Genomic DNA, 27,922 nt, shown 5'->3' with positions numbered 1-27,922 from the left:
CTTCATTTGAAACAATGTTGTTAGATTGTATTGTGATAGCTGTCATATCGGCATGCATTAAAAGAAACATCAAAATTGGTGAATTTTTGTTTAGCCATTTTAATACTGAAGATGGAGGAAAATACACATTTTCAGTGTATTATGCTTTATTATTTCAAGAAAGGTAAAAATGCAACTGAAACACAAAAAAAGGTTTGTGCAATGTGCGGAAAAGGTACTGTGACTGACTGAATGTGTCAAAAGTGGTTAACGACATCTCTTGGTACTACTGACATTTTAGCGAAAAAATTCTTTGCTATGGGACTGTCTTATGCATCAGAAGATATAGAGCAGCACCTCTGGCCTCCACCCACTAGAATTCAATGGTGGGAGACAGCCAAAGTACTCAAAATATCCGAATCGATAAAGTTATTGGTGAAAATGAAAAAAAAAAAAAATGAAAAGGTGTCTGTCCAGAAAGTATTCAGCCATGTAACACTAAAAATAGAGACCTTTGCTGAAGGAGATGCAAGATACAAGAAACTTTGTACATAGGACAATGATAGCTCAGTTCCTTTCAAAGTAGGTGGCACCTTAGGACCTCATACGGTTCTCCCAGCATCTCATCCACTGTTCAAAACATTCTGCAAAGTCTTTTGTTGGAATCACCATCAGCTACTCCCTCATATTTTCCTGAATCTCACTGACAGTCTGAAATCTCTTCACTTTCAAAGGTGATTTTCGTTTTGGGAAAAGCCAGAATCGCAGTATGCCAAATACAGGCTGTATGGAGGCTGAGTCACCTGGGTGATTTGATATTTCACCAAAAAACTGCATGAGACATGATACACGAGGGCATGTTGTGGTAATGAAGCTGCCAATCACCAGTTGCCCATAGCTATGGCCATTTTCATCACATTGCACCTCTCAACCAATAAAGAACATTGATGTAGTATTCCTTATTAATGGTTTGGCCTGGAGGGGCGCACTTGTGATGTACAATACCTTCCCAATCAAGAAACACAGTTAATGTGGTCTTGATCTTGCTGCAACTTTGCTGTGCCTTTTTGGGGCATGGAGCACCAGGCGACTTCCATTGGGATGACTGAGCTTTCACTTCCAGATCATAGAGGTGGAGCCACAATTCATCTCACAACTGCAGTACAATTTTCCTTCTGCTCTGGTAGCAGAAGCCCAGGAACATATTTTGCTATGGCACATTTCATGCCAAGATCCTGCATCAAAATCTTGGACACAGTAGTACTATTTTTGGAATTCCCAGATCAGTTTCCAGTTTTTACATTGTCAGTCACTGACCTTTGTTGATTGCATCCTGTACATGTTCAACATTCCCAGGTGTTCTGTTTGTTGTAGGCCTATCAGAATATGGATCACTTTCAACATTCTTGACAATCTTTGAAGCATTTGTGCCACACTTTTATTTGTGCTGGACTCACTACACAGTCCTGAAAGCCTTCTTAATCATCTAAAATAGTTTCCATGGAGGAATATTCAAGTTTAATGCAAAATCTGATGCAAATTTGTTGCTTTACTCACTCAGTCATTTTTAATGTGATGGCCACACAGTACACATGCTCACTCAATGCTGTCTGTTGCCCCCCGCTGACTAGCACAGTGAAGTCATCATTGTTGATGCATGTGCATTACAGTCTACTCTCCTTGGATTGAGGTTACGTCAATGTCGCACAAACCGTTCTTGTTATATTACCGATGGCTAGACTTTTCTGGACAGACCTCATATTTTGTGGAAAAAATGAAATGGACGTTTTGGCCAACACAATATATCCCTTTTTGGGAGTCTAGTTATAAAGTCTCTATTACATCATCTGTGTTTTCTTAGAATTTCTTGTCTCCCTCATTAGACTTTGAGCTCATTATGGAGAAGGATTCATTTTTATATAACCAGGGTCTAACAGTGATTTGATATCATATTACCAGATAAATACTATAAAAGAATGCAGTGGATAGTGGAAAACCTCAGGAAGCCACAGGAAACTGGCAGAGTTCCCACATATTTACTACAATGGGGCAGCACTACTTAAGTTCAGCCTCGTTTCTGCCCCTTTTATAGAAATGTAGGCCCCATTTACCACATTTTCAGCTTTTCTAGTAGAATGTGAAAATCAAGATTAAGTTATAAAATCTCTTGATGTTTAATATTTGCAATTAAATAATGTGAACTATAAGGCTAGGCCATCTGTTTGAAAACTGCTGTAATGAAACTGATCCATGTAGTAAATACACAGAAATATTTTGGTTTCTAACAATCAACTTAATACAAAGATAAAGCAGAGACCATAGAGAAGCATAACTGGGTGGCACAGTATCTTTCTGAAAACTCTCTTTGCCTCATGGGCTTTCTGTGGGAACTCAAAGACGTCAGACCTTCTGAAGAGGGCTGAGGGCACTGATTCACAGGCTTTGGTAGTCAGACATCGATGACAAGGTAAATGTTGTATTTTTTTTTCTTTTTTTAAAAGATTATTTCTTTATTTTTAAAAAATATATTTTATTGATTATGCTATTACATTTGTCCCATTTTTCCCCTTCATTCCCCTCCACCCACCCTGCACACCCTCTCCCACCCAAATTCCCCCACTTTAGTTCATGTCCATGTGTCACAAGTTTTTTAGCTTTTACATTTCCCATACTATTCTTGCCCTCCCCGTCTATTTTCTACCTATCGTCTCTGTACCTTTTCTCCCTTTTTCCTCCTCCCACTCCTCTATTGCTAACCCTCCATGTGATCTCCATTTCTGTGGTTCTGTTCCTGTTCTAATTGTTTGCTTAGTCTGCTTTTGTTTTAGGTGTGGTTATTAATAATTGTGAGTTTACTGTCATTTTACTATACATGTTTTTTAACCTTGTTTTTCTTCGATAAGTCCCTTTAACATTTTATATAATAAGGGCTTGGTGATGATTAGTTCCTTTAACTCGACTTTATCTGAGAAACACTTTATCTGCCCTTACATTCTAAATGAAAGTTTTGCTGGATAGCGCAATCTTAGATGTAGGTCCTTGCCTTTCATGGCTTGGAATACCTCTTTTCAGTCCCTTCCTGCCTGCAAGGTCTCTTTTGAGAAATCAGCTGACAGTCTGATGGGAACTCCTTTGTAGGTTAATTGTCTCCTTATCTCTGGCTACCTCTAGGATTCTCTCCTTCATTTTAATCTTAGATAATGTAATTATGATATGTCTTGGTGTGTTCCTCCTTGGGTCCAACTTCTTTGGGACTCTCTGAGCTTCCTGGACTTCCTGGAAGTCTATTTCCTTTGCCAGGTTGGAGAAGTTCTTCTTTATTATTTCTTCAAATAACTTTTCCACTTGTGGCTGTTCCTCTTCCCCTTCTGATACCCCTATAATTTGGGCGTTGCAACGTTTAAAGATGTCCTGGAGGTTCCTAAGCCTCTGCTCATTTTTTTGAATTCTTGTTTCTTCATTCTATTCTGGTTGAATGTTTCTTTCTTCCTTCTGGTCCACTCCATTGATTTGAGTCCCAGTTTTCTTCCCATCACTATTGGTTCCCTGTGCATTTTCCTTCATTTTATTTAGCATAGCCTTCATTTTTTTGTCTAATTTGTGACCAAAATCAACCAATTCTGTGAGCATCCTGATCACCAGTCCTTTGAACTGTGCATCTGATAGGTTGGTTATCTCTTGGTGGCTTAAAAGTATTGGCTCTGGGGGTTTGATTTGTTCTCCTGACTGAGCCATTTTTGATCAGGTCGTGCCTGTTATGTATGAGGGGCGGAGCCTTAAGTGTTCACCAGGGCGGGGCAACCCAGTTGCTGGGTTGTGACGCTGTACCGTGGGGCAGGGTCTGAGAGGGAACAATGGCACTTGCTCCACTTTCTGTCAGATTTCAGTCCTCTCTGCCGCTTCCTCCAAGCAAACTGAGCCTTTCTGGTGCTGATTCCCGTGTGGGTGGGCTTGTGTCCATTCTAGGACCCTGTAGGTCTCTCCAACAAACTCTCCTATGAGGCTGGGAGTCTCTTCCAGTGCCTCAACCCCACAGGTGTTTTCAATCAGTGTTTTGAGGCTTTATTTCCTAGCACTGGGACCCTGGGTTGTGAGATCTGTCTCGCTCCCCAGTTTCACCTGGTTTATCTCCTCGTGAATGTGGGACCACCCGGTCAGCCATCCACCTTGCGCACAGTGCCTTGCTTCACAATTGCCGCCTCACTGGGTCTGCCCATTGCTACCCCACACCCAGGGTCTGCAGCCACCCCCTGCACACCTGGGGTCCACCTACTGCCATCTTGCATGCTTAGGAGCACCCAGTGCCACTGCTTTTTGTGCCCCAACCCCTCTCTGTCCGGCTGCCCGACTCCATCCCTCCTACTAGTCTGGATGAATGTGTCTATTTTAACTCCATGGTTGGCTGACTTCCATACAGTTCAACTTCTGTCAGTTCTGGTTGTTATTTTGTGTCTAAATTGTTGTTGTCCTTATTTTGGTTGTGTGAGGAGGCAGTGTGTCTACCTATGCCTCCATCTTGGCCAGAGGTCTATATGTTGTATTTAAAATGCATAATATATAGCACTTCTGCACAGAAACCACCACATTTAAATGTTATTGTTTTGCTTATCTTTATTGAGTATAAGGCTCTGCTTCACTTTTTTCCATTAGTACAATCAACAGTGAAGCTCACTGAGATTAGTAACGACCTTTCTGACCAAAGTTAAATGTATAAGTGCACTGTCTCCCTCTGGAGATATTAGGATACACATATTTAATAAACATATTTCTAACACCCTCCCAATTTATGTTATTATTATATTAGGGAAGCAAACCCCATAAGCATTATCACATCTCTTACCTCAAAATCAATATCTGCACAACAGCTGCACACAACACATGGACCAGTAATCTTCAGTACATCCTCTCTCCTCTCATTTTGAATTGTAAACTTTGGCAAGCATGGGTGCCAATTCTGAGACACATAACCCACTGGTACACCAGGAGGAGCATGGATTTCTATCTGCAAAAGCAAAAGGACATATATAAATTGTAATAATAACAATGTCTAATAACAACTCTCATGTATTGAATACTTTCCAAGTGTCAGAGAGTGTGCTGAATACCACTTGATTTACAACACATCTAGACAGGATGGTACAATTATTCCTATTTAGAAAGGAAGTGTCTGAATAACAGAGAGCTTCATTAACTTGCATGAGGTTCCCCTGCTACAAATGGAAGAGGTGAGACACAAATGCAGGCAGGCGGCACACACGGACTCCACTCTTAAGCACTGCTCTGCTGGTGTGCATTTTTAAGTTTATACTTATGAAACATGGCTAAGTTATGAAGGAGCTCTTTTTTCAAAATCCTCTAAAAATAATGGTTCGGGCAGGTGAATAGAGCTCTGATCACTGGTGCAATTTTCCAGTATGAGTGGCAATGGTTCTATAAGAAAAATGGAGAGGATCTTGGCTCTGCTGTTAGCTGGGTGACCTAGAGAGTACAGTAGAGTCATTTGTAAATGATGCCTTCCTCGACTGTTTTCTTAATGTGTGCTACTGTGCTTTTTACATTTACAGCATATTTCCTCCAACTCTGTTTTCTCAGACATTCCTATGGATAAGTACTACTATATCTAACCCAAATGACATAAGAAACAATAGTATTCAGTAGGAATAGCTTCAGTTAACTGTTTAAAGTAAATGCAGTATGAAACCTCAAATGTCTATGTGCTTGTGCCTCTGTCTGTGTCATGGACTCAGAGCTACTTGTCTGGAATGACTGGCCAGGCAAGGCCTGGTCTCAGGCCGGGGGATATAGGCCAAGGCAACCTTTCTACAAACTCTCTGTGCCCTGGTGTCTCCCCTGAGATCCATGTTGTAAATCAGTGGGATGACAAGTGATATGAAAGAGACATCTGGTCTTTCCAGACCTGAAGGTACCCATACCTAGCGTATCTCTACGACAGAGGCTCAAACACATTCCTTTTTAAAAATGGGGATCTTAAAAACACAGGAGTTGAGCTTGCTCAGAGGTAGTCTCTCCTAGGTTTGTTCCATAATATGTTGGCCAAAATTATGAGATGACTGTATGTTCTTGTCCTCATTCTTCTGTACACTTGCTCCTGGAACTGTACTCCAGGACACTGCCTGTGGCTCCCTCCCCTGGCTTTGGCCAGGCCTCTCTGCTGGTCACTCCCAGTAAGGGACCTGACCAAGGGGCCTTGTCTTCTCAGCTCTCCTCAAAGATGAGGAAGTCTGGTCTCTGAGCAGATGCTCAATCCCACAAGACAAACTTCTCAGGGACATGGGGCTAACTGGTCACTGTTTTTCACCTGCCCTCCTTCCTGTCCAAATTACTCTCAAGCACAAAACAATAGCTCATGGACCAATTTTTATAAAATCTCATTTGATTATATAGGTTCAATGACAGGGCGAAAATTCTTGTTGAACTACTTTACAAATTACTCGGGGCGGGTAATGCTCACAGACCTCCTGAAGGCAGCACGGGCAACAGCAGCTGGAACATCTTAGTGGTCTCTCCAGAGTTATGACCTCTTGGCCCATAAGATCAAGAATTCTCATAGTAAAAGGCCTATCAGACCCACAGCAATTTCGAGTACAGCAATCAGTATCTTCCACAGCAAAGTAAATCCTCTGTCCAAGGCTGTTCTTAATTTCATATTTATTATTTGTTTCAAAACCTGTTAAGACTAAAACCATAAAAGGGAATCACTATGACCATTATGTTAAAAGAATACTGAATCTATCCTAAGATACCATAACACCTAGTTATACCATTTTTAGGTGACACTACATGTCACATAAGGAGAACCGAATGGAAAGGAGTTTAGAGGTAACCTAGACAGAGGAAAAAAGCAAAGGAAGAGAAGTAGGAGAACGTGTAAAGGTACATAAAATTGAGAGTTCCTCTGTAAGACATGGAGAAGAAAATGCTTATCTTCCTAATTTCACAGACTCATGTCAGAAAAAGCAACTTTGCTGCTGAGCAATGGGCCATGATGCAGATGGTCACAGCTGTGCTGGAAGTATACAATGTCATGTCCATTTGCATGGTGCTGTTTTCAGTTATTCAATCAGGGAGGGGAATAGAGGATGATTGCCATGTTTATGCTATATTAAATAAACATAGTGCATTAAATAAATTGGCTTGAGATTTTGTTTCATAATACATTCATGGCTTATCTTTTTGCACTGAATGAGGGAAGGTAACAAAGGTGTTTACTTCCCTTGCATACGTGTAAAAAGGGAGATGGTGAAAGTGGAAGGTTGGCTAGAACATCACACTGGGCCAAGAGTGTCCTTGTTTAATGCAGCAGTAGTTGTTCAAAGGTGGGAGGTGGTAACAGATGGCGGGGGAGGTGCTTGGCAACCAAGGCCCCAACTCACAGAGTATCTCAGCCTCTGTCATCCTGAGTGAATTCTGTACCTTAGAGGAGGCTAATCTCTTCACCTGGGAAAAGAGATATGCTCACTACTGATACCCACCCGGTGGTATCTTATGAAAAAGTTTCATTAGAGATGAGAACTCTCTAATATCTGTGTGGATGGTGTACTCTATAGTATCTCTATGACTGAGATAGAGACATCCTGAACAAACTCTAGCACCATGATCTCCCCTAAGTCTTTGTTCTGACTCATACAAGCCCTATTATCTCAGTGTTTCATTAAGGAACTTAATCTCATAAATCTTCAGCCTATTTATCTATAAAATGAAATCAATGGGATTATATAACACGATCTCTAAATTTCCTTCCAGTTACTTAAAAAGAAAATAAAAACAAATAAAATCTACTGCTATATTTTTATTGTCTCTTAAGTTTTGATTGGAAAATGTGGCTGCCATAGTCTCAGATTCCAAAAATAAGCTGAGTAATATGCATCTTGTTTTATTATTCATAATGTTCAAATACAGACTTATATTTCATGATTAATACAAGTATTTTTTAAAAACATATAAACTTAAAACTATAAATGGAGTACTGTATAATGTATTGGGGGAGACTTATAATCTTAAAAATAAATTCTCTAGAATAAAACATTTAAAAAAAATTCAGAATACAAATTATCTAACAACAAAGAGCTCCTTTCCAGTTTAGGCTTAGTTTAAACAAGCTAATAGTAATAAGAACGGTATAAATATCTAACAATGTACATTGTAAGTAATCAAAATACAATAGATAATAATTGTGTGTTCTAACCTAATCTATTACCAACTAGTGTAATTCATATTATAATTTCTGTCTGTGGAAGGAGACTTTACAGAGTGGTGAAGAAGGATTTAATAGATATATTCTAAAAACTAGTAGAGTTTTCATTAAACTCTGTATGCAGAAGAATGGTTCTCCATTCACGGCTCACGAATGTTATTGGCTGGAGTTCTGAAACATCTAGCAACTTCCTAAGGTTATCTTCCGTGTGAGGTGCACTGGACCCAGGGGTGTTTGAGGAAGCCAGACCTCTGGGCCTGTGGGTCCCCATTCTCCCACATCCAAAGTGATAATCCTCAGCCCACGGCAAAAAGGTTTTACAGGGGTCATCTGAACTCCCAAGAGAAACTGCAAACGGGAATGTGATTTTCTAAAACAGAGCCATCTAAATTTAAAAAAATTTATGCACTTTGGAAAGGTACTAAGTAACTGCACTATTGCACGTGGTCTGTGCCAACCTCAAGGTTATCACATCCTGGGGAGAAAAGAGCTTAAGTGACAGAAGTCAGGGAAAGTGATAAATCACTGTATGCTTTCTAGAGAGAAGGGGAAGCAACAGTAAGGGGACTGTACACTTTGGCTGGTTTCCTCCTAAATTAGGGCCTGAATCATGAGGACAGACGCCCGGAGTAATAGTATTTAACTACTCGACTCCTAACTTCCAGAAATGAGCTGCCGACTATCATCATCATTTCATTATCAGGATGAAAGACATTTGTGAATAACCAGGCTTAATCATTCCACACCAGTGAAAGTGTATATCTGTGGTTGACGACATCTTTATGTGCACAGACATCTTCTCTTATGGAAATATAGTCAATACATACCTTCTAGAAGCTCGACTTGCTGATGAATTAGTATCTGATCTACCTATTATAGCAAAAAAAGTTAAGATGTAAATTATATATCATGTTTTTATGACAACTGAATTAACATTAGTGTCTTTATATTTTAAAGAATATATAATTAATGAACAATACTTACCAGTATTATAAATATTTAATGATAGTTTACATTACTTATGGGTATAATCAAAGTTAACATATTTTTAATTAAAAATACCTATTGAATATGTTCACTATCAATGTGGGCAAATTAAGGAAAGTGAGTCATATTACATACGAAGTATTAATTCTTTTTCTTGGTACCACTTACTGAAACTCAACACTAAACTTTCTTTGTTGTTTATCTCCTACTTCTAGGAAATTATTCTGTGTTGGGATTTGAGTCCTTGGATACAGGGCTAAGTTTTCACAAGTAAATAGCCATTCCCACTCCCCTGGCATTTTGACACTGAGCATTTTATGTAACTTCTCTGGAACACAGTCTCTTCTTCTGTAAACTGGTGATAATTATAGCACCTATATATCAAGGAGTTTTTGAAAAGATCAAATGAATTAATACTTGTATAATTCATAAGAACAAAACCTGGAAAACGATGCTCAATAAATGTGTGCTATTGGCTATTACCACAGATTATATTCCACATCATCGAAAATGAAATTTCCTAAAACATTTGTAGTTTGCTTTAAATAAACCTGACTTAGAACAATTGGAGTAATTTTGTTAGCAAAAAAAAAAAAATGTTGTTTTACATTTCAGACTTTGCGAATTAGTCCTTTGTCCATAAGTAAACTGGAGCACAGTTTTATTTTTATGGCTGTTTAATGCATTTGAGATTACCTGAGTTAAATATTCCAACCCTGGTGGGCAGTTTGATGGAGGTGCTGGTGCTGGCATCCACGGTGTCCCTGCAGGTCCACCTTGCTGACTGTACACTGGCTGGTGTTGAACAGGAAAGCCCACCGGACCAGCACCTGAATAGCCATGTGGTGGGACTGAGTAGTCAGCATAGGGGCCGGGATAGCCTGCCTGAGTTCCAGGATGGACAACCTGGGGGCCGGGATAGCCTGCCACCGTCCCAGGGTAGGGGGCCTGAGGGTCTGGGTAGCCAGTATGTCTTGGAGGTCCTGAAATACGAACAAGTAAAATAATTTGTAATTTCACTGAAGAATGGAAGTGTCAACTCTTTGGGATTACCCCAGTAATTTCAGATCAGAAGTCCTGTATCTATGAAGCACAAAATTCATATTTTTACCTTTTAGCTAATTTTCAATTAAATATCTGTGGTTTCACATACACTACTATTTTGAGACTTTTGGGTGGAATCGAGTTGGTCCAGGCCTTACTCTTACCATTCAAAACTCAGATGACAGGATGCTTAAAACCTAAGAAAGTGAAGGAAAGTCAACCATGATCTAGAGTCACTTGTATAAGTACTCTGGAATGCTTTCATGATAAAGAGAGGACACTGAGTAGCAGGCCAAAAATAAAGGTTTGGGATTAGTTATCAGACTATCAGACTTGAGAGTTTGTTGGAAAAAATAGCTCCATTTTATTGTTCAAGTTGAAGGCCAGGATTTCTAGGACCAAAGCACTCTGTAATAAATGGTAATTTTGAAATTCCAACAAACAGTATCTCCTATATGTCCAGAACCAGGGATGGCTTTGCCCCTTCAAGACATATTTGATCAGGTCTGGAGATGTTTTTAGCTGTTATAACAAGAGAGGAGGGTGATACTGACATCTGGTGGACAGAGGCCCCGAATGCTGCTAAAAATCCTGAAGTGCCCCGAACAGCATCCTGAAGAAAAAGAAGTATCCACTCCCAAATATTACAGTGCTGCTGTTGAAAAACCCGGTATAGAGGTAAAGGCCTGGCATTCCTTCCACATAATTTTCTAGGTTAATAATTTTGCTAAAGTTTGAGTCCACTATATTCCATTCATAAGAACCTCTACATGAAAAAAATCTACAATAACCTAAGATTACAGATTTAAATTTCATAATTTAGCACCCTCAGCTATCTGGAAACACAATTTGAAACAGGGTAGGTAAAAAGTTATCATGAAACACTATCTTAAGCACTTAATAAGCACAGTGTATGCTGTATATACTGTATACTCCATATGAATTTCAGAAGTGTATACTTCTCTTCTCGTGTGGAGGCACGAGGGGGCTGGCTGGCTGCCCATGGGTGGCAGCTGAAACTCCAGTGGTATATTTCAGTGGCTAGGTTCCCCCTGGGAGGTATGGGGTTTGAATCCCAAGCTGGGCTCCCCAGCCTAGAGCACCTGTACAGTCAGTGGAGGCAGTTTGGCTTCTTCACCCAGGTGTCTGGGTAACAAAGGGAAACAGTGTTCCCCATACCATGAATGGGTCTGGTAAGTAGTGTTCTCATAGCATTGAGACTGGGTCCAATAAATGGTTCCCATTACATAAGGTGGGCCTGCAGATACAGAATTATGTTATGTTATGTAATTTTCTGGCTTAAAGCTGGCTTTGTTTGTCCTAATATTTTAAGAGGGGCTAGGGGCTCCTTGCTGGGTGTTACACTTGGGAGCAAGGGATATGGCATGTGCCACACAGACACACAGCTGGCAGTGTGCATGGCTGACCCACCCTTTAATAAATTCATTTCAAGCACCCCCACAGCTCTGTTAATATTCTTCCATCTGCCCGAATACTACGAACCTGTCAGGCCTTGAACAGTTACAACACAGCACCTGAACTGGGAATGGACCCCAAATAACATTCGGCTGCGAAGAGCAGCAGGCTTCCTCTCCACCAGGGAGAGATAGAGATGCAGAGGGCCTCTTAAAGGACCAGAACACAAAATAGTGTTTGTAGCCCCTTACCCTGGATTCCAGCAGAGGGAGAGCAGAGTGGACTAGAGACACGTGAAGAGGGCTGGGGCTGGTGGCTCTGGGGAGAGAATTGTAGTATCCCTGTGCTGAGTCACTCCGCACTCCTCAGAAGCCGTGTTTCTCAGGCAAAGCACTCCCCTCCCAGTGGCATGAGCCTAGGGAGAAGCAACAGCCCCACCCACAGGAATCACTCTTGCCCTACCCTTTGGAGCTTTAGCTGCCTGCTGAAGAGTACAGATGGAGGCTATTTCAGAGACAAAGCCTAAAAGAAAGACTTCAGACAAAGGCAGATCTCTGGGAGCTCTGACTTTAGTTGACATTCTCCTGGCCCCTGTGCTGGTAAAAGGCAGCCTTGGTGCACAGTCCGGTTTTTTCTGCACAAAAACAGGCCCAGCAGAGGGAGCCACAAGCTGCGGATTGCTGTTAGCTCCAAATAGGTTGCACAGGGCTAGTCACAGGAAGTGTCTGACATAGGCCAGACCTTGTCCTGTGCAGTCTACCTAATACATACAAGCAAATACAAAGAAGCAGCCAAAATGGAAAGACAAATAAACAGGACCCTAATGAAAAAAAACAAAAGAACTCTCTCCAGAAGAAAATATAGATGAAATGGAGGCAACAACTTATTGGATAGAGAGTTTAAAGTAGTGATTATAACTATAATAAACAGCATGAAAAAAGACATAGAAACAATAGAAAAGGACCAATCAAAAATAAAGAGTGCAATATCTGAAATAAATAATACACTAGAAAGAATAAACAGTAGGTCAGATGAAGCAGGTAATCAGATCAGCGATTTGGAAGACACAGTAGATAAGAACACCCAATCAGGGCAGCAAAAGAAAAGGAATAAAAAAAAAATATGAAGAGAGCATAAGAAACCTTTGGGACAACATGAAGCATAACAACACCCATTTCATGGGAATACCAGTAAGGGAAAGAAAGTAAGCAAGGTATCAAGAACCATACCAAGAAATAATGGAAAACATCCCTAATCTGTTAACGGAAAATAACAAGCCCAAGAAGCACAGTGAGACCCAAACAAGATGGACCCAAAGAGGCCTACACCAAGACATGTCATAATTAAAATCGCAAAACTTAAAGATGAGGAGAGAATCCTAACAGCCACAAGAACAAAGCAGGCAATTATCTACAAGGGAGCACCAACTACACTGTCATCCGATTTCTCAAGAGAAATGTTTCAGGCCAGAAGGGACTGCCATGAAATATTTATGGTGATGAAATGCAAGGACTGACAACTGAGGTTACTTGACCCAGCAAGGCTATCTTATAAAATGGAAGGAGAAATAAGAAGCTTCCCAGACAAGAAAAAGCTAAAGGAGCTTGTCAACACCAAATCAGTACTGCAATAAATGTTAAAGGGCTTGCTTTAAGAAGAAAAAGAAAAAGCAAGAGAAAATGTAAAAAATAGAGAAAAATAGACTAACAATAAAATGGCATTAAATACATATATATCATCAATAATAATTTCAAATGTAAATGCTCCAACCAAAAGATACAAGATAGCTGAATGGGTAAGGAAGCAAGACCCATCTCAGGTTGAAAGATACACACAGACTAAAAATAAAGAGATGGAAAAAGATATTTCATGCAAATGGAAAGGAAAAAAAAGCCAGGGGAGCAATACTTATATCTAACTAAATAGACTTTAAAAATGAGGCTACAAGAGATGAAAAAGGACACTACATAATGATAGAGGGAACAATCCAAAGAGAGGATATGTTTACTAGCAATAACCCTAGTAAACATTTATACAACATAGGAGCACCTAAATATGGAAAGCAAATCATGATGAACATAAATGGAGAGACTGACAGAAATACAGTCATAGTAGGTGATATTACACCATTGAATTTAATGGACAGATTTTCCAGACAGAAAATCAACAAGGAGACAGCAGTCTTAAATGACACACTAGATCAAATGGATTTAATTGATATCTTCAGAACATTTCACTCAAAACCAGCAGAAAATACATACTTTTCAGGTGCACATGGAATGTTTTCTAGGATAGACCACATGTTAGGACAAAAAAGAAGTCCCAATAAATTTAAGCAGATTGAAATCATATCAAGCATCTTCTCTGACCACAGTGCAATGAAACTAGAAATCAATAACAAGAAGAACACTGACAAAGACATGGAAACTAAATAACATGTTATTAAAAAATGAATGGGTCACCAATGAGATCAAGGAAGAGATTAAAAGATACCTTGAAACAAATGAGAATGAAAACACAACAATTCAAAATCTGTGGGACACAGGGAAAGCAATCCTGAGTGTGAAATTTCTAGCATTACAGGCTTAATAATAAAAAAAAAAAAAGCCCCCTCCCCCGAAAAAGCTCAAATGAACAATCTAACTTTACACTTAAAGGAACTTGAAAAAGGACAACCAAAAAATCTCAAAGTGAGTAAAAGAAGGACATAATAAAGATCAGAGAAAAAATAAAATAGAGTCTAAACAATGATATAAAAATCAATGAATCCAAGAGCTGGTTCTTTCAAAAATTAAACAAGACTGACAAACATTTAACCAGATTCATCAAAAAACAAAGAGGACTCAAATAAATAGAATTGGAAATGAAAAAGGAAAAATAACAATTGATACCAAAGAAATACAAATGGTCATAAGAAAATATTATGAACAGTTATATATCAACAAACTGGACAACCTGGCCAAAATGGGTAAATTCCAAAACTAAATCAGGAACAATCAGAGAATCTGAATACAGATTACACTTAATGAAACTGAAGCAGTAATAAAAAAAAAAACCCAACAAACAAAAGTCCTGGACTGCATGGCTTCACAGGGGAATTTTACCAAACATTCCAAGGAGAACTAACATCTTTCCTCAAACTATTTCAAAAATTTCAAGAGGAGGGAAGAAGGCTCCCAAGCTTATTTTATTAGGCCAGCATTATTATACTAATTCCAGAATCAGATATAGACTCTATAAAAAAAATTGTAGGCCAATATCTCTGATGAAGAGATGTTAAAACCCTCAACAAAATATTAGCAAACCAAGTACAGCAATACATCAAAAAGATCATACACCATGATCAAGTGGGGTTTACTCTGGGAATGTAAGTTTGGGTCAACACTTACAAAGCAATAAATGTGATTCACCATGTAATCAAAATGAAGGATAAAAACCACATGATCAAATCAACAGATGCAGGAAAAGCATTTGATAAAATCCAGCATTCATTAATGATAAAAATTCTTAGAAACGTGGGAATAGAGGGGGCACACCTAAACATAACAAACCCACTGGCGGCATCATTCTCAATGGGACCAAACTACGGGTGTTCCCCTTATGATTGGGAACACGGCAGGGATGTCCACTCTCACCTCTTATTCAACATGGTGTGGAAGCCCAAGCTACAGCAATCACACAAGAAGAATAAATAAAAGGCATCCAAATTGGAAAGGAAGAAGTAAAAACTCTCCTTATTTGCAAATGATACGATACTATATAAAGATAACCCTAAATTTCCCACCCAAACTACTAGAATTGATAAATAACTTTAATAAAGTAACAGGATACAAAATAAATATGCATAAATCAGTTGCATTTATATATGCCAATAACAAACTGATAGGAAGGGAAATGAAGAACACAGTACCATTCACAATTGGTACAAAAAGAATAAAATACCTAGGAATAAGCATAACCAAGGATGTAAAAGGTCTGCACTTGGAAAATTATTAAGAAAGTGAAGAAAGAAACTGAAGATGATACAAATGAGTGGAAGCACATACTGTGCTCATGGATTAAAATAACCATGCTATCTATCCAAAGCAATATATAGATTCAACACAAATCCTATCAAGATTCTGGTGACATGTTTTGCAGAACTAAAACAAATATTTCAAAAATTTATACGGATCCCCAAAAGCCAACAGTGATTCTAAGAAAGAACAAAGTTGGAGAAATCATGCTGCCTAATATCTAACTGTATAAAGCTATAATAATCAAAACAGCATGGTATTGGCATAAAAACATTTACATACATCACTGAAACAAAACAGAAAGCCCAGAAATAAACCCACGCCTTTATAGCCAATTAATATTCAACAGAAGAAGTAAGCACAATACAATGGGCTAAAGATAGTTTATTCAATAAATGGTATTGGGAAAATTGTAGATATGTGCAGAAAAACAAAACTAGGCCACCTTTTTAAAGCACACAAAAGAATAGATTCAAAATGGATTAAAGACAACTATTAGACCTGCAACCATAAAAACCTTAGAAAAAAACATAGGCAGCAAAATCCTGAACATTACTCATAGCAATATTTTATCAGATATATCTCCACGGGCAAGGGAAACAGAAGAAATAATAAACAAAAATGGGACTACGATGAACTAAAAAGTTTTACACAGCAAGGGAGACCATCAACAAAATAAAAAGACAACCCACAGAATGGGAGAACATATTCACTGACATAGCTGATAAGGGGTTAACATCCAAAAATCTATTAAGAGCTTACAAAACTCAACAACAGAAAAAAGAAACAATCCAATTAAAAAATAGGCCAAGGAACTGAATATACACTTCTCCAAAGAGGACATACAGATGGCCAGTAGACATTTGACAAGATGCTCAATGTCACCAATCACCAGAGAAATACAAATTAAAATCACAATGAGATATCATCTCCAATCTGTCAGAATGGCCATCATCAATAAATCAACAAACAAAAAGTGCTGGCAGGGATGTGGAGAAAGGGGAGCCCTTTTACATTGTTGGTTGGGATACAGACTGGGGCAGCCACCTTAGAAAGCAGTATAGAGATACCTCAGATCATTAAAAATGGATCTTTTCACCCAGCGATCCCACTTTTGGGAATATATCTAAAGAAACCCCAAACACTAATTCAAAAACACATAAGCAACCCTATATTCTTTGCAGTGTTCTTTTATAATCACCAAGACATGGAAACAGCACAAGTGTCTATCAGTAGATGAGTGGTAACAGAGCTATGGGACACTTACACAACAGAGTACTACTCGGCTGTAAAAAAAGAAAAATATTTTACTTTTTGCAGTGCGACAGCATGGGTGGACCTACGGAACATTATGCTAAGTGAAATCTAGTCAGAGAAGGACAAATACCATATGACTTCACTCATATGTAGAATCTACTGAACTAACAAGCAAAATAGAGACTGACTCATAGATAGTGCGCAGGATGACAGGTGGGGGGTGAGAGGGTTAGGTGATGGCAGGATCAACTAGAAAGGAAAAAGGACTCACAGACATGGACAACAGAGTGGTGACTGCAGGGGGAGGGGTGTATGAATGTAATAGAAAAAATACAATAAAAATTTTTTTTTAAAGCACTAAGGCTTGGAGGTACAGTAATTTGTTTAAAACCAACAATAACTATTAATTACAGAGACCAGAACTTGAAGTCTGAACAAGCCTCTCTATACCTATGTTCCCACTTGGATAATAGGAATAACTAATGTATTTATCTCATAAAGGTACCTAAGAATTAAATGAGTTCATCCACATTAGGCAGAGTAAGTCCTCAATATTAAGCTATCAGTGTCCTTACATTAAAACCTGTACTATATGTGGCCTTGAACTTGAACAATAAAATTGTTCAATAAAACTTGAACAATAAACTTGTTGGAGCTATTTTTGCCAACAAACTCTCAAGTCTGATGATAACCAATTTAATTATGTATCATGTACTTTTAATTAGCTGTAGGTGGATTAAATCATTCTCCAAGTGCCTTAGATGAGTATTACAGACTTGCTAATAAGTGTCTGAACACCAACCACATAAGAATTTAGAAAAGTGGTTTGAAGCTCTAGCTGCCAGTTAGACTAACCTGGGTAATTAAAATGTTACCAGTCCCTGAGTCCCACTCCCTGACTTCTGCTTTAGTTTTTTTCTGGGATTGTGCTCTCACACTAGTGTTTTTAAGAGCTCTCATGGAACACTTAAAACATTTACTCTTTAACAATTACCTTAGAGCCTTGAATATTTTCTAGCACACATTATTTTAATTGCAAACATCTGATGACACCCGGGCCCCACTGGGAGATTTCCGGTTAGACAATTAAACAGACCATTCAGCTCCTCAGCAGATTGTTCAGAATAGAATACAAAATGCATACACCCTTCTCTTCAAACCTGAAATCAAAAGTCCCCTCCACACGGTCTCTCAAGATGTGGGTAGCCTGCCTACTCAAAGCAAGGCGTAATTCAGCCTGTAAACAAAAGGAAAGCTTTTACACGTTACAGAGTGAAAATGAGAATTATGCCCAGGTAACTACGTTTCTACTGCTTGCAGCTTTGTTTTATTAAAGCAGTCATGTCTTTTCTGTGACTCCCACTGAACAATTAACCTGAGCTAGGCATGACTCAACAACACTCAGGATTACATCTTCTAAATGTGATTACAGGACCACAATTTTCTGAAGAGATGGAGAACCAATATAATATTTTACTTGTTTATTTTGGGGTTTAAGTTATATGCAGCTTTATATTTCACCTGCTAAATGTAAACTCACTACTATTTTTACTAACTCTATACCTTTACTACCCTGCATAAATAAAACTTACTTTAATGATATTTATGATAACGTATGGTCAACCACGAACAATCAAAATTAGGCTGGCAACTTCATTATTGTTCCTTCAACAAAGTGCAATACTATAAGAAATGTACAGACAGACAGAAACACACACACACCTGGCTTTTTGGGAATATCAATGATTGATTTACCCTGGTGTTACACCTTGAAAATTTTTTTACCTTGGAATGCTGCCGGAGGATATTGAGGATATGCAACTGGGAAATTTTTTCCTGGGTGAGGAGCATTCATTTGCACGTCTGTAATTCAAGGAGAGGCAAACATATATGTGCTTTAATGAAATACTTATTAGAAAGAAAAATACAGTATCTACATATAACGTCATTTGTATGATCTTATGCTGTATTGAAATAGAGAGAGTGAATTCTCCACTTGGCAAAAGCTGTGCCTGTTACCAGAACCCTTTTGCTCTAGAATCCTGTCTCAAACAAGCTCTCTTTTGGATGAAATAAGACAGGTTGAGTTACTGGGGTTGAACTTCTAGTTTTCGACTATGCCTGGTGAATGTTCACTTCCATACTTTCATTTTTGTTGGTATTAGAAAAAAAGTGGTTTAAAAACACATATAGAGTGTGAAAAGACAAATAAAACTAGGTAGATGTGTGTATGGGAATGAAAGGATTATGGATGATTTTAAAGATATCTATAATTATTGCTATAGGAATTTCTTATTTTTACATTTTTCAATGTATTTTTTATTTTTTTCATTACCATTTATCCTCCTTATACCCTCTCCCCCCACCCCTCTCTGCCCTGATCACCGCACTGTTGTCCATGAGTCCTTTTTCTTTTTTGCTAGATCCCCCCACCCCATAAGCCCCCAACTAAACACTTAAAATAATGCATTTATAGCTGTATTTAAATATCTCTAAAATATATATATATATATTTTAAAGCTTTTTCTGGAATTACCCTAATGAGGTTGACCAAAGTAAATTCTAATATTTGACTGACTTTGACCTACAAATATCATAACTGACTTAATTATAATAACATTAAATGTTATCTGCCTTAAATAACCTCAAAATATGCACAAATGGTTCAACATCCTAGTTCTTCATTTTTGTGTTTCTCCAATTATTCACTCAACAGCCACCCCAACCCGACAATAAACATTTACGGAGCACTCCTGTCTCACCCGAGTTAGGCTCAGGGGCTGCACTGGCTCTGCCTTCGTGGAACTTGTGGTCAAGTGCACACTACACTTATGCCCTCCTCTCTTTCCCATGACTTACTAACTATAAATTCAAGTTTCTTTTTGAATCATGGGGACATGTCACATGGAAATTTTGACCGGACTTTCAATCTGACACATTTCTGGTAGGTGTCCCTTTCATGTGCCTTTTAAAACCACTCCACCCATGTGGTTTCAGCAGGAAGGCTGGATTCGGGCCCCCTCTCTCCTCCATTCAGGTGGCTTCCTAGAAAGTTCTGCAGAATGAAGTCCATGGAGACTACAAATCCAGGCAACAGAGCATCCTCCACCTCCAGCAAGGCGATGGAGGCAGATACTGCAACATTCCCCAACTGAAATACCACAAGCCCTTCCTTCTAACCATTCCCTTCTGTTTCTCTTAAGGCTTTGCTCACAGCCCCCACTCTCAGCCTGAGTTGGAGATGACAGGATCTGACTCAGTCGATCTCCAGGAAATCCACTACAAGTCTGACAGAAAGACTGTTGGGAACTGCCCTGCCTGGTTTCAGAAGCTGATACCCCCCAGGGCTAAGGCTGAGTAAAAGACCAGGGGACCATAAGCCACTAAGGAGACAAAGTTATCTTCCGGCAGGGGCTCGGCCTCTGCCCTCTTTACTTCACCTGCTTGGCTCCGGGCGGATGACTGGTTAGTCAATGGTGGGTAAGATTCCTCAAGGGAGGGATGACCTGAGACAGGCATGGTCTCAATGGGGCCCTCAGGGAAGGACTTGGGGGACTCTAGAAAAAGGGGGTGATGGACCCTCACCCATCAGCTCTGACATAGCCCGAGTCCTCATTCTGTCTCCAAGAAGTTCGAATCTCTTGGCTACTTTACTTCCCCTGCCTGACTTAAGCCTGAAACAATGACAGAGGGTAGTGCAGCCCTGGGCAGGAATGGGCGGTTCCCTGGGGCAATTGGGCCTAAGAAAGAATGTATAAAATCCTGTAAAACCTGCTTTGTGAAGAATGCCCTCAATTTTCTGGTAAGGGTCCAAGCATAGAATGAGTTTGTTTCCCAAAGTTTTATGGCCCTTTAGCTCAGAATAAGCTTTTGTGGTTTTCTGAATGTTATGTATTGTTTGATCCTTACAGCTGACAAAGACTGATAAGCTTTAATTGTATTCCTGTGCCAGCTGAACCAGGTAGAGCAAAGAGCATATGAATCACGAATGGATTTCAGAAATGCAACTTAAAGTAACTTATAAAATCATAAGAGTATATTGTTTAAAGGCATTTAAATTATATATGTGTATATTTAAATTGTATATTTATATATGTATATATATAAAGTATACATATTTACATTTCATTTCTATTTATGCAAACATATACAATTTACCTATATGAAATTGAAAAGTTAAAAGGTAACGACTGGCAGAGTCAAATGAACAAAATAAAGTGACAAACAAAACAGAAATAGAAATATAGACACATGGAACAGACTGAGCTGTCAGGATTGGAGGGCTAAATGAAAGAAGGTTAAGTAATTAAACAAAAAACCCCGTAAAATATATATAATACATAGACACAGAAATGGCGTGGTGATGGTCAGAGGGACAGGGGGATAGGTGACAGGTGGAGGTGGGCAAAGTTGGGGAGAATGGGGACGGAAAGAGACTTTGCTTCGGGCAACGGGCACAGGATGCAGTGTGCGGATGAGGCTTCAATGAGCTGTACACTTGAATGCATGGTTTTGTGAACCAATGTCACCCAAATAAACCCAATTAAAAAAAAACATACTTTAACAAAATAGAAACTCCTACCATTGACTCCTAATCATTACAGCTGACTTCACGTTATTTTATAAATTTAACACCCAGTGGGTATCAGTGCTGAGTTGAGGCAAAGTCCTTTTTCCAAGTGTAAAATTTTAATTAATTAAAAAAAAAAGAAAAGAAAAAAAAAGTGACAATGACTGTGGCCAAAGAATCTTTATGAAGTGATTTGAAGCATCCCAAAGTTTAAAGCAAACAAAATAATTTAATATTATAAACATTTACATTTAAAAAGCTTTGAATTTTGCAAATAAGATTAAATTATTACAGAAAACATAAACAGAAAATCATGAAACTTCCTAAAGAAGAGCAAAGGTGTCTGGTCCTAATAAATGACACTATAGGTAGCAAGAGTGACACTGTGGTGAGACACAAACATCTTTGGCTATCTAAACAAATGTAAAGAAAGATGATAAAACCTTTCAGAACACAAAATTTTATTTTTTATATTTTCCCCCATATGGATTGCTTTAGATTTTTAATCAGACAAAGTCTTATTAGATGCTTGTCAATACTCAACTTATTTAAAATTTTCTTGAAAGAAAAAAAGCTAGAACATAATGTTTGGTATTTATTTAAAACTATTCACGTGTGTATGTTATGAAATATATATATATATATATATTTATGTGTGTGTATTAGAGATTTATGTGAGGATTTTATGACAATAAACTGACAAATTGAATTTATATGTTAATATGATTTGAATATTCAATGTGCATGAAATACACATGAAAAAGGAGAAACTGATCTGGATGAAATATAAATAAATTATACAATGTGTTTTCCAGTAAGCCTAAAATTTCTTAGGTTCATCTAAGGCTTTTTAAAAATATTTTTAAAGGAAACACTAGTGGTAGTGACTATCTGCATATATATATGAACACACTGAACTAGAGCATAAATCACACAAAGCAAACCATACCCTTTCAGAAACTGAATAAAATACACGATAAGAAATATATTAACAACAGATTTAACACTTAAGGAGAAAAGTCAACACTTAATTTACTTACTTTGTTTGTCCATGATTTAAAGAGTTCTGAAAAAGAAGACCTGATATTAATATATAGGTTATACTTTTAGAGGTCAAATATGACCGCTAAAACACGATACTCTGAAACTATACATGCAAGTAAGATATTCCTCCATTCATCTAGTTTACCAGAATCTGATCGTTTAAACCCTTTGGTTGGTCGATTCCCATTGCTATGTGTCTGAGTCCGACTTCAGATGTTGTAAGTCAGCCCAGTTAGTGGACAGCTCACGGCTGGGCTCCAGGCATGGTCCAACATGAGAAGGAGAAAGGTTAGCTATCAGGTTACACTACTGTAAATATCTCTGGAAATTTCCAGTCCTATGGACGTTTTCTGCCAGCTTAAATGGAAAACCTGAAAGGTCTGACCCTTTGTTCTATGCTTTAAAACATGCATGGACAACAGCGTGGTGATTGCTGGGGGCAGGGGATGTAAGGGGACTAAATGGTAATGAAAAAAAATACAATAAAGATTAAATTAAAAAAATTTTTAAAGACATGCTTTTAGCCAGAAAATCCATCCACTCTCAGGGGATGCCATAGTTGTAGTAGCATAACGAATCCAACTTAAATTTTGTGTTTGGTTATTTCTACTGAAAATAATGAATAATAATAAAAAATAAAAATAAATAAAAGCTGTACTTAGTACTTCTGTCTTCCAATGTCTTGATCCCGTCCTAGTCTTTCCCATGACCGTCCATTCACTACTTTCCCTATCTCTCCACTTTAAATCCCTATATGCCTGTAATTACAATTAACATGTGAAGCAAAAACTGTTACCTCTTTCATCGTGTACCCACAAACTAATATAAACCATCCCTGCCCTTCCCAGGCCCTCTCCAGCCTTGGCTGCCATTCTATTAACTGTGTTGTCTTAATGGTAAATAAAAATCAACTGATCCCTCTGTCCTGTACTAAAATCTGGGGTTCCCAAGAGGGAATCATGTCACTTCTCTTAATTTTTTATCATTGCCTACTTTAGGCATATAATTTCATAATCTAGTAAAACTCTTATGAACATTCCAATTGTAATCACCTCTTAATTACATACTCAAGAAATTCAGCAATGGTTGAATAATTCGGAATGTGTTTACTTGGCTTGGAATAAAGCAAAAACATTGTTTGAGTTACTGACTTCACTTCCTGGATTTTCTTAGAATAATACAAATATAAGTTTTCATTTGCTAGTCAGAGACCAACTGCTATGGACCTCATCAGGCAAAAAGAGCAAGAAGATTAAAATGTATGCTTTTCTTCAGTTAATCAGTAAAATGATCAATAAGCAAATAAGCACATGTAACCAAAGTTGGCTAAGCATTTTCATAGGCCACATTCATGTTTTAGTTTCTGTCATAAAAAAAGTAAAAGGAGACTTAAAGTCATACATACCAAATGCCACGGTTACTTTTGTCAAACTCACATTTCCAGTATCAAAGATTATACATTGAAAGTAAATATGCTGAGTACTTTCACAGATATCTAAAATTAAAAGACTGAAGATGTGCAGTAGAATTAAATAGTATTCCTTCATCAACTCAACATACTGGACTCTTAAGTTTTTATCTCTCCTCTGTTGCTTGTAGGACAGCCTTCTTTAATGTGATTAGTTAAAAAATATCCTATAGCCTTTAACCAATTTTACAGCACTTTTCCATCATTCTCCACTTGCCTACACTGACAGAAAGGCCCTCATTTCAAGGACAAATCCTGAATAATATCTGGAGGAGGAACACACACTCTGTGTGTGTGTGGAGGGGACTATTATTAACTTAAATATTTTTTACTTAAAAATATTTTTGATTAAAAAACATATATATTTTTACATTTAGTTTTTTGAGCCTGGGGAGTGCAGTGCCAGTCAGAAAGAAAGAATGTGCCAGAAAGAGGAAATTCATAAACAAATGCTGTGAATCACATTAGGAACTGGTGGAGTCTCTTAAGCAATGAGTCCCCTAAGAGCCCGTGTCCTTCCCAAACAAAACCAACCTGAATACCTTTAAGGTATGCAAATATGGAGGGTGAGCCACAGAATATTTACCTTTCCTTCATGGGGTCAAAGATCATTTCCTTCTTGGACGGAAACCCAAAGAAGTGAAACTAAACAAATCCCAAAACAGAGCACATTTGTTCATATTTACTTTTCCTTCCTATTTGGTTACATTATTTTGAGTTTTGTATTTTTAAAATAATTTCCTCCACATGCATGTCTCTAAAGCCTGTGGGGCTTAGCAGCATAGGAGCTTAGCAGCTCCTATTGGCAAATGGTGTCAGCCAAAGTTGTGCTATAGAAAGCATTTAAAATATCATTATTTATAGGAATGTAATCAGTGTGTGCTCTTTTGTGTCCGGTTTCTTTTACTCAATATATTTTTGAGATCTTTTCACCCATATGGCTGCTTTTATCATGGCTCCTTCCGCTGAGTAATAGTCTATTCGCCACAGAAATAAGAACAGACAGTCTGGTTGTTGCTAGGATAGGAGGGGGCTGATGGAAAGTGACAGGAGAGAATTTTCTGTGACAATGGAAATGCTCTGTATCTTCCCTGGTGTGCTCTTTCCATAGGTTTATATATGAAGGGGTCCCCCATAAAGCGGAACTTATTTATTAAAAATTGTGCACTTATTGTTACCTGTTGTTTAAACTTAAGTCACCCTCAAAGTACTCTCCTTTTGATGCAATACACCTATCGAGACATTTTTTCCACTGCTCAAAACAGTTTTTGCATTCATCAATTTTGATGCCTTTTAGTACTTTCTGCCATTTTTTTTTTTGGTTTCACTTACACATCTGCAAAATGTTTCCCTTTGGGGAGGGACACTTTTCATCCAGGGAAACAAAAACAAAGTCACTCATGGCAAGTTCGGGCCAATATGAAGAGTGGGCCACAGGGATCATGCCTTTTTGGTCAAAAACTGCGGAATACTCAGCACCGTGTGGGCAGGTGTGCTCATAAATCACCCTCCATGAAATGGGCAAAGGCATGGAAAGAGTCTTCAACAAATTTACTAAAGTCAAATGAAGTCTCCCACAACAACGCTGGCCGGTATATGGATGGGTTCCTGGAACAGGCACCTAGAGGGGGAAGCCTGCACAAGAGGCATGCCCTCCAGAAGATAATTTTGGCTTTTTGGGGGTCCTCCTTTGTATAATATGTATGTACATATATAAATATTATATAAATATTCACAAGTATAAAGCTTGTGCTTCTTTTCAAAGCATATCCATGGAAGGCATACACTATAACAATCACTAGAGCAAAATGACAACTAACAATATATTACTACAAACAGTTGAAGTGCTATCCATAAATCTAATGGCGCTGTAATGAAGAGTTATAGGGGCACTAGGTCAGGTGATGGGGAGAGGGTGTCCAAGGAAGACAGATCCAAGAGCTCAAAGAAGTGTGTTTGAGGAGTGGGTGGGGTAACTGCAGACGGAGGTAACTGCATGGGTAGAAGTCCTGAGGCTGAGGGAGCTCTTCTCATTCAAGGAAAGGAAAGGAAAGGTCTGTGGGTTACAGACCAAGAGGGAGAGATCATTAGACATGAGGATGGAGAGGCGCACAGGAGACCATCCTCACACGTTGACTCTTCTCCAGCTGCTCTCTAAACTCTCAAAGGCTGGAGCATGGCTGGTCCCAGGCAAGGCGCTTAAACTGGTGCTTGCTGATTCAACAATGTGTGTACAGAATTATTTCATTCCTTTCAGTCAGAAAGAATGGATCCCTTACAGATTTGAAGGCTGCTTAATTCACAACCTGGCTATTTCAAATGCCACTTTCTACCCAAGTGAACAAGTCCACTCATTTCACAAACAGCCTTTGCGTTACTTACTCCAGCGTTCCAAGTCCTGCGATTGTCATGCTGGCCAGGGCAGTATCCAGAGAAACTTGTTCAAGGGAGAAAAAGGGGATCCCAAATCGCCTGACAGGTCACACGGAGCAAGTGACACTTGTACAGTACTAGCCACATCCCTCACCTTGCTAAACCAGGAGAAACTACTGTTTTCTGCCTGTCCCCTGGAACTGGGAAGTGACCGTGCCAGACCTCCAGGACTAAATGGAGAAATAAAACAGGAACGAGACAGTAGATTCAGAGAAACGGGGGCTTGTCAAATATTAGAAACAATAAAAACTAGAGTACTGGGGCAGTGCCAGACCCTACTCTAACAGAGTTACACTAGTACATGTCCTACTGTATGACTCTTGTAGCTCTGGATAGTCACACCATTTCAGAGATGAGGTAAGGAAGGAAGGTCTAGGAAGAAACTGGCTGGGGGTCAGAGTCCCCAGATATTAAGTAGCAGAGGGAGGAGACAGATAGATTCCGAGATAAGGGCTTGACCTCTAATCCACAAACCGCCTCTGTGTTTCCAATTCTGGTGCCCCAGGGAGCCTGGGGTAATTCCAGCCATACCCCTAATTAGGATTTACAGTTAAAGGACAGCTAGCAGGCTCTATTAATAGCTCCATCTTCTTCCGAAATAGGCTGGCAGATCCCCGTGCCACTGTGTAGAGATGCACTAGGGGAGTCCAGCCTGGGGGCGGTTTCAGGCAGAAATCTCCTAGTCATGGGCACTTTGCTCCTGGGTACCTACGACGGGGTCACTCGGTTGCCTTTCTAGGCCCCGGCTCCACTTCCGGGGACTTCCCTGGGCCCCCAGGATCCCAGTATCCCGCCCCCCGCCCCAACCGCAGCACAAGCCCAGAGCAGCCCTCGCGCCCCTGTGTCATTCGCCACCCCGGAGCCCTGCGCCCACGGCAGGGGTCAGAGAAGGCCGCGGCCCACCTGTGGCTGCTGCTGGTCGATGACAGCACGGGGCCAACGAGGACCGGGATCCCAGGCACGGATGGCGGCGCGGGTCCTCTCGTTGCCGGAGTGGCCCTGCCCCCCTTGTTACACAAAGTTCCCTGATATCAACAGGAAGGGGGCTCGGAGCCACCGCCGCGCCGAAATTGCGTCTCCAGGTTTCGTTTCCGGGATCCTACGCGCATTAAAGGGTTCCCAGGCTGTCCCGGCAGTTGCCAGGAGGCATGAATGCTGCAGGGAGACCAACACCCGGGGCGGTGCGCAGATGGTGCCCCGCCCTTCCTCTTGCCTTCTGGACAAACTCCAGAAACATCCCCTTTGCGGCCGAAGGGCAGCAAGGGACTGAGATGTCCGCACCGGCTGGGACTGGGACAGGCACAAACTAGGAGCCCGCTGCCTCGGAGGTGTGGTCGAAGTCACTGAACTGCGAGAACTTCTTTCCTCGGACCTTGACCCCCATTCCTTAGACTCCGGGCTTTCAGGTCTGGGAGCGGTGAACAGTTCGGAGCACAGATAAGGAAGGTCAAGCTTGTTTTTCTTTATGGAGCCTTTTCACTTTTGCTCTCTGG

General features: G+C 39.5%; 1 protein-coding gene across 2 annotated transcripts in view; it reads right to left on the bottom strand.

Annotated features, from left to right (window-relative positions):
* The window catches only part of PLSCR1 (phospholipid scramblase 1), a 35,897-nt gene extending 8,379 nt beyond the window's left edge, over positions 1-27,518 (bottom strand). Inside the window, exons 1-7 of one of the 2 annotated variants that reach the window (XM_053667266.1) lie at positions 27,333-27,422; positions 22,525-22,550; positions 18,700-18,777; positions 9,878-10,164; positions 9,022-9,064; positions 6,456-6,676; positions 4,820-4,981 (exon numbers count right to left, since the gene is read on the bottom strand). In XM_053667266.1, coding sequence (XP_053523241.1) covers positions 4,820-4,981; positions 6,456-6,676; positions 9,022-9,064; positions 9,878-10,164; positions 18,700-18,777; positions 22,525-22,537 — 804 coding nt within the window. In that variant the 5' untranslated portion in view covers positions 22,538-22,550; positions 27,333-27,422. Of the gene's footprint in view, positions 1-4,819; positions 4,982-6,455; positions 6,677-9,021; positions 9,065-9,877; positions 10,165-18,699; positions 18,778-22,524; positions 22,551-27,332 lie in introns of both variants that reach the window. The other variant, XM_053667267.1, reaches the window with a different exon arrangement.
* Positions 27,519-27,922: the final 404 nt, after the last annotated feature.

The sequence above is a fragment of the Artibeus jamaicensis genome, unplaced genomic scaffold (assembly GCF_021234435.1).
Source record: "Artibeus jamaicensis isolate MK-2021 breed Jamaican fruit bat unplaced genomic scaffold, CSHL_Jam_final contig_466, whole genome shotgun sequence".
In the NCBI taxonomy this organism is placed as follows: domain Eukaryota; kingdom Metazoa; phylum Chordata; class Mammalia; order Chiroptera; family Phyllostomidae; genus Artibeus; species Artibeus jamaicensis.
This window is presented reverse-complemented; position numbering and strand designations above follow the sequence as displayed.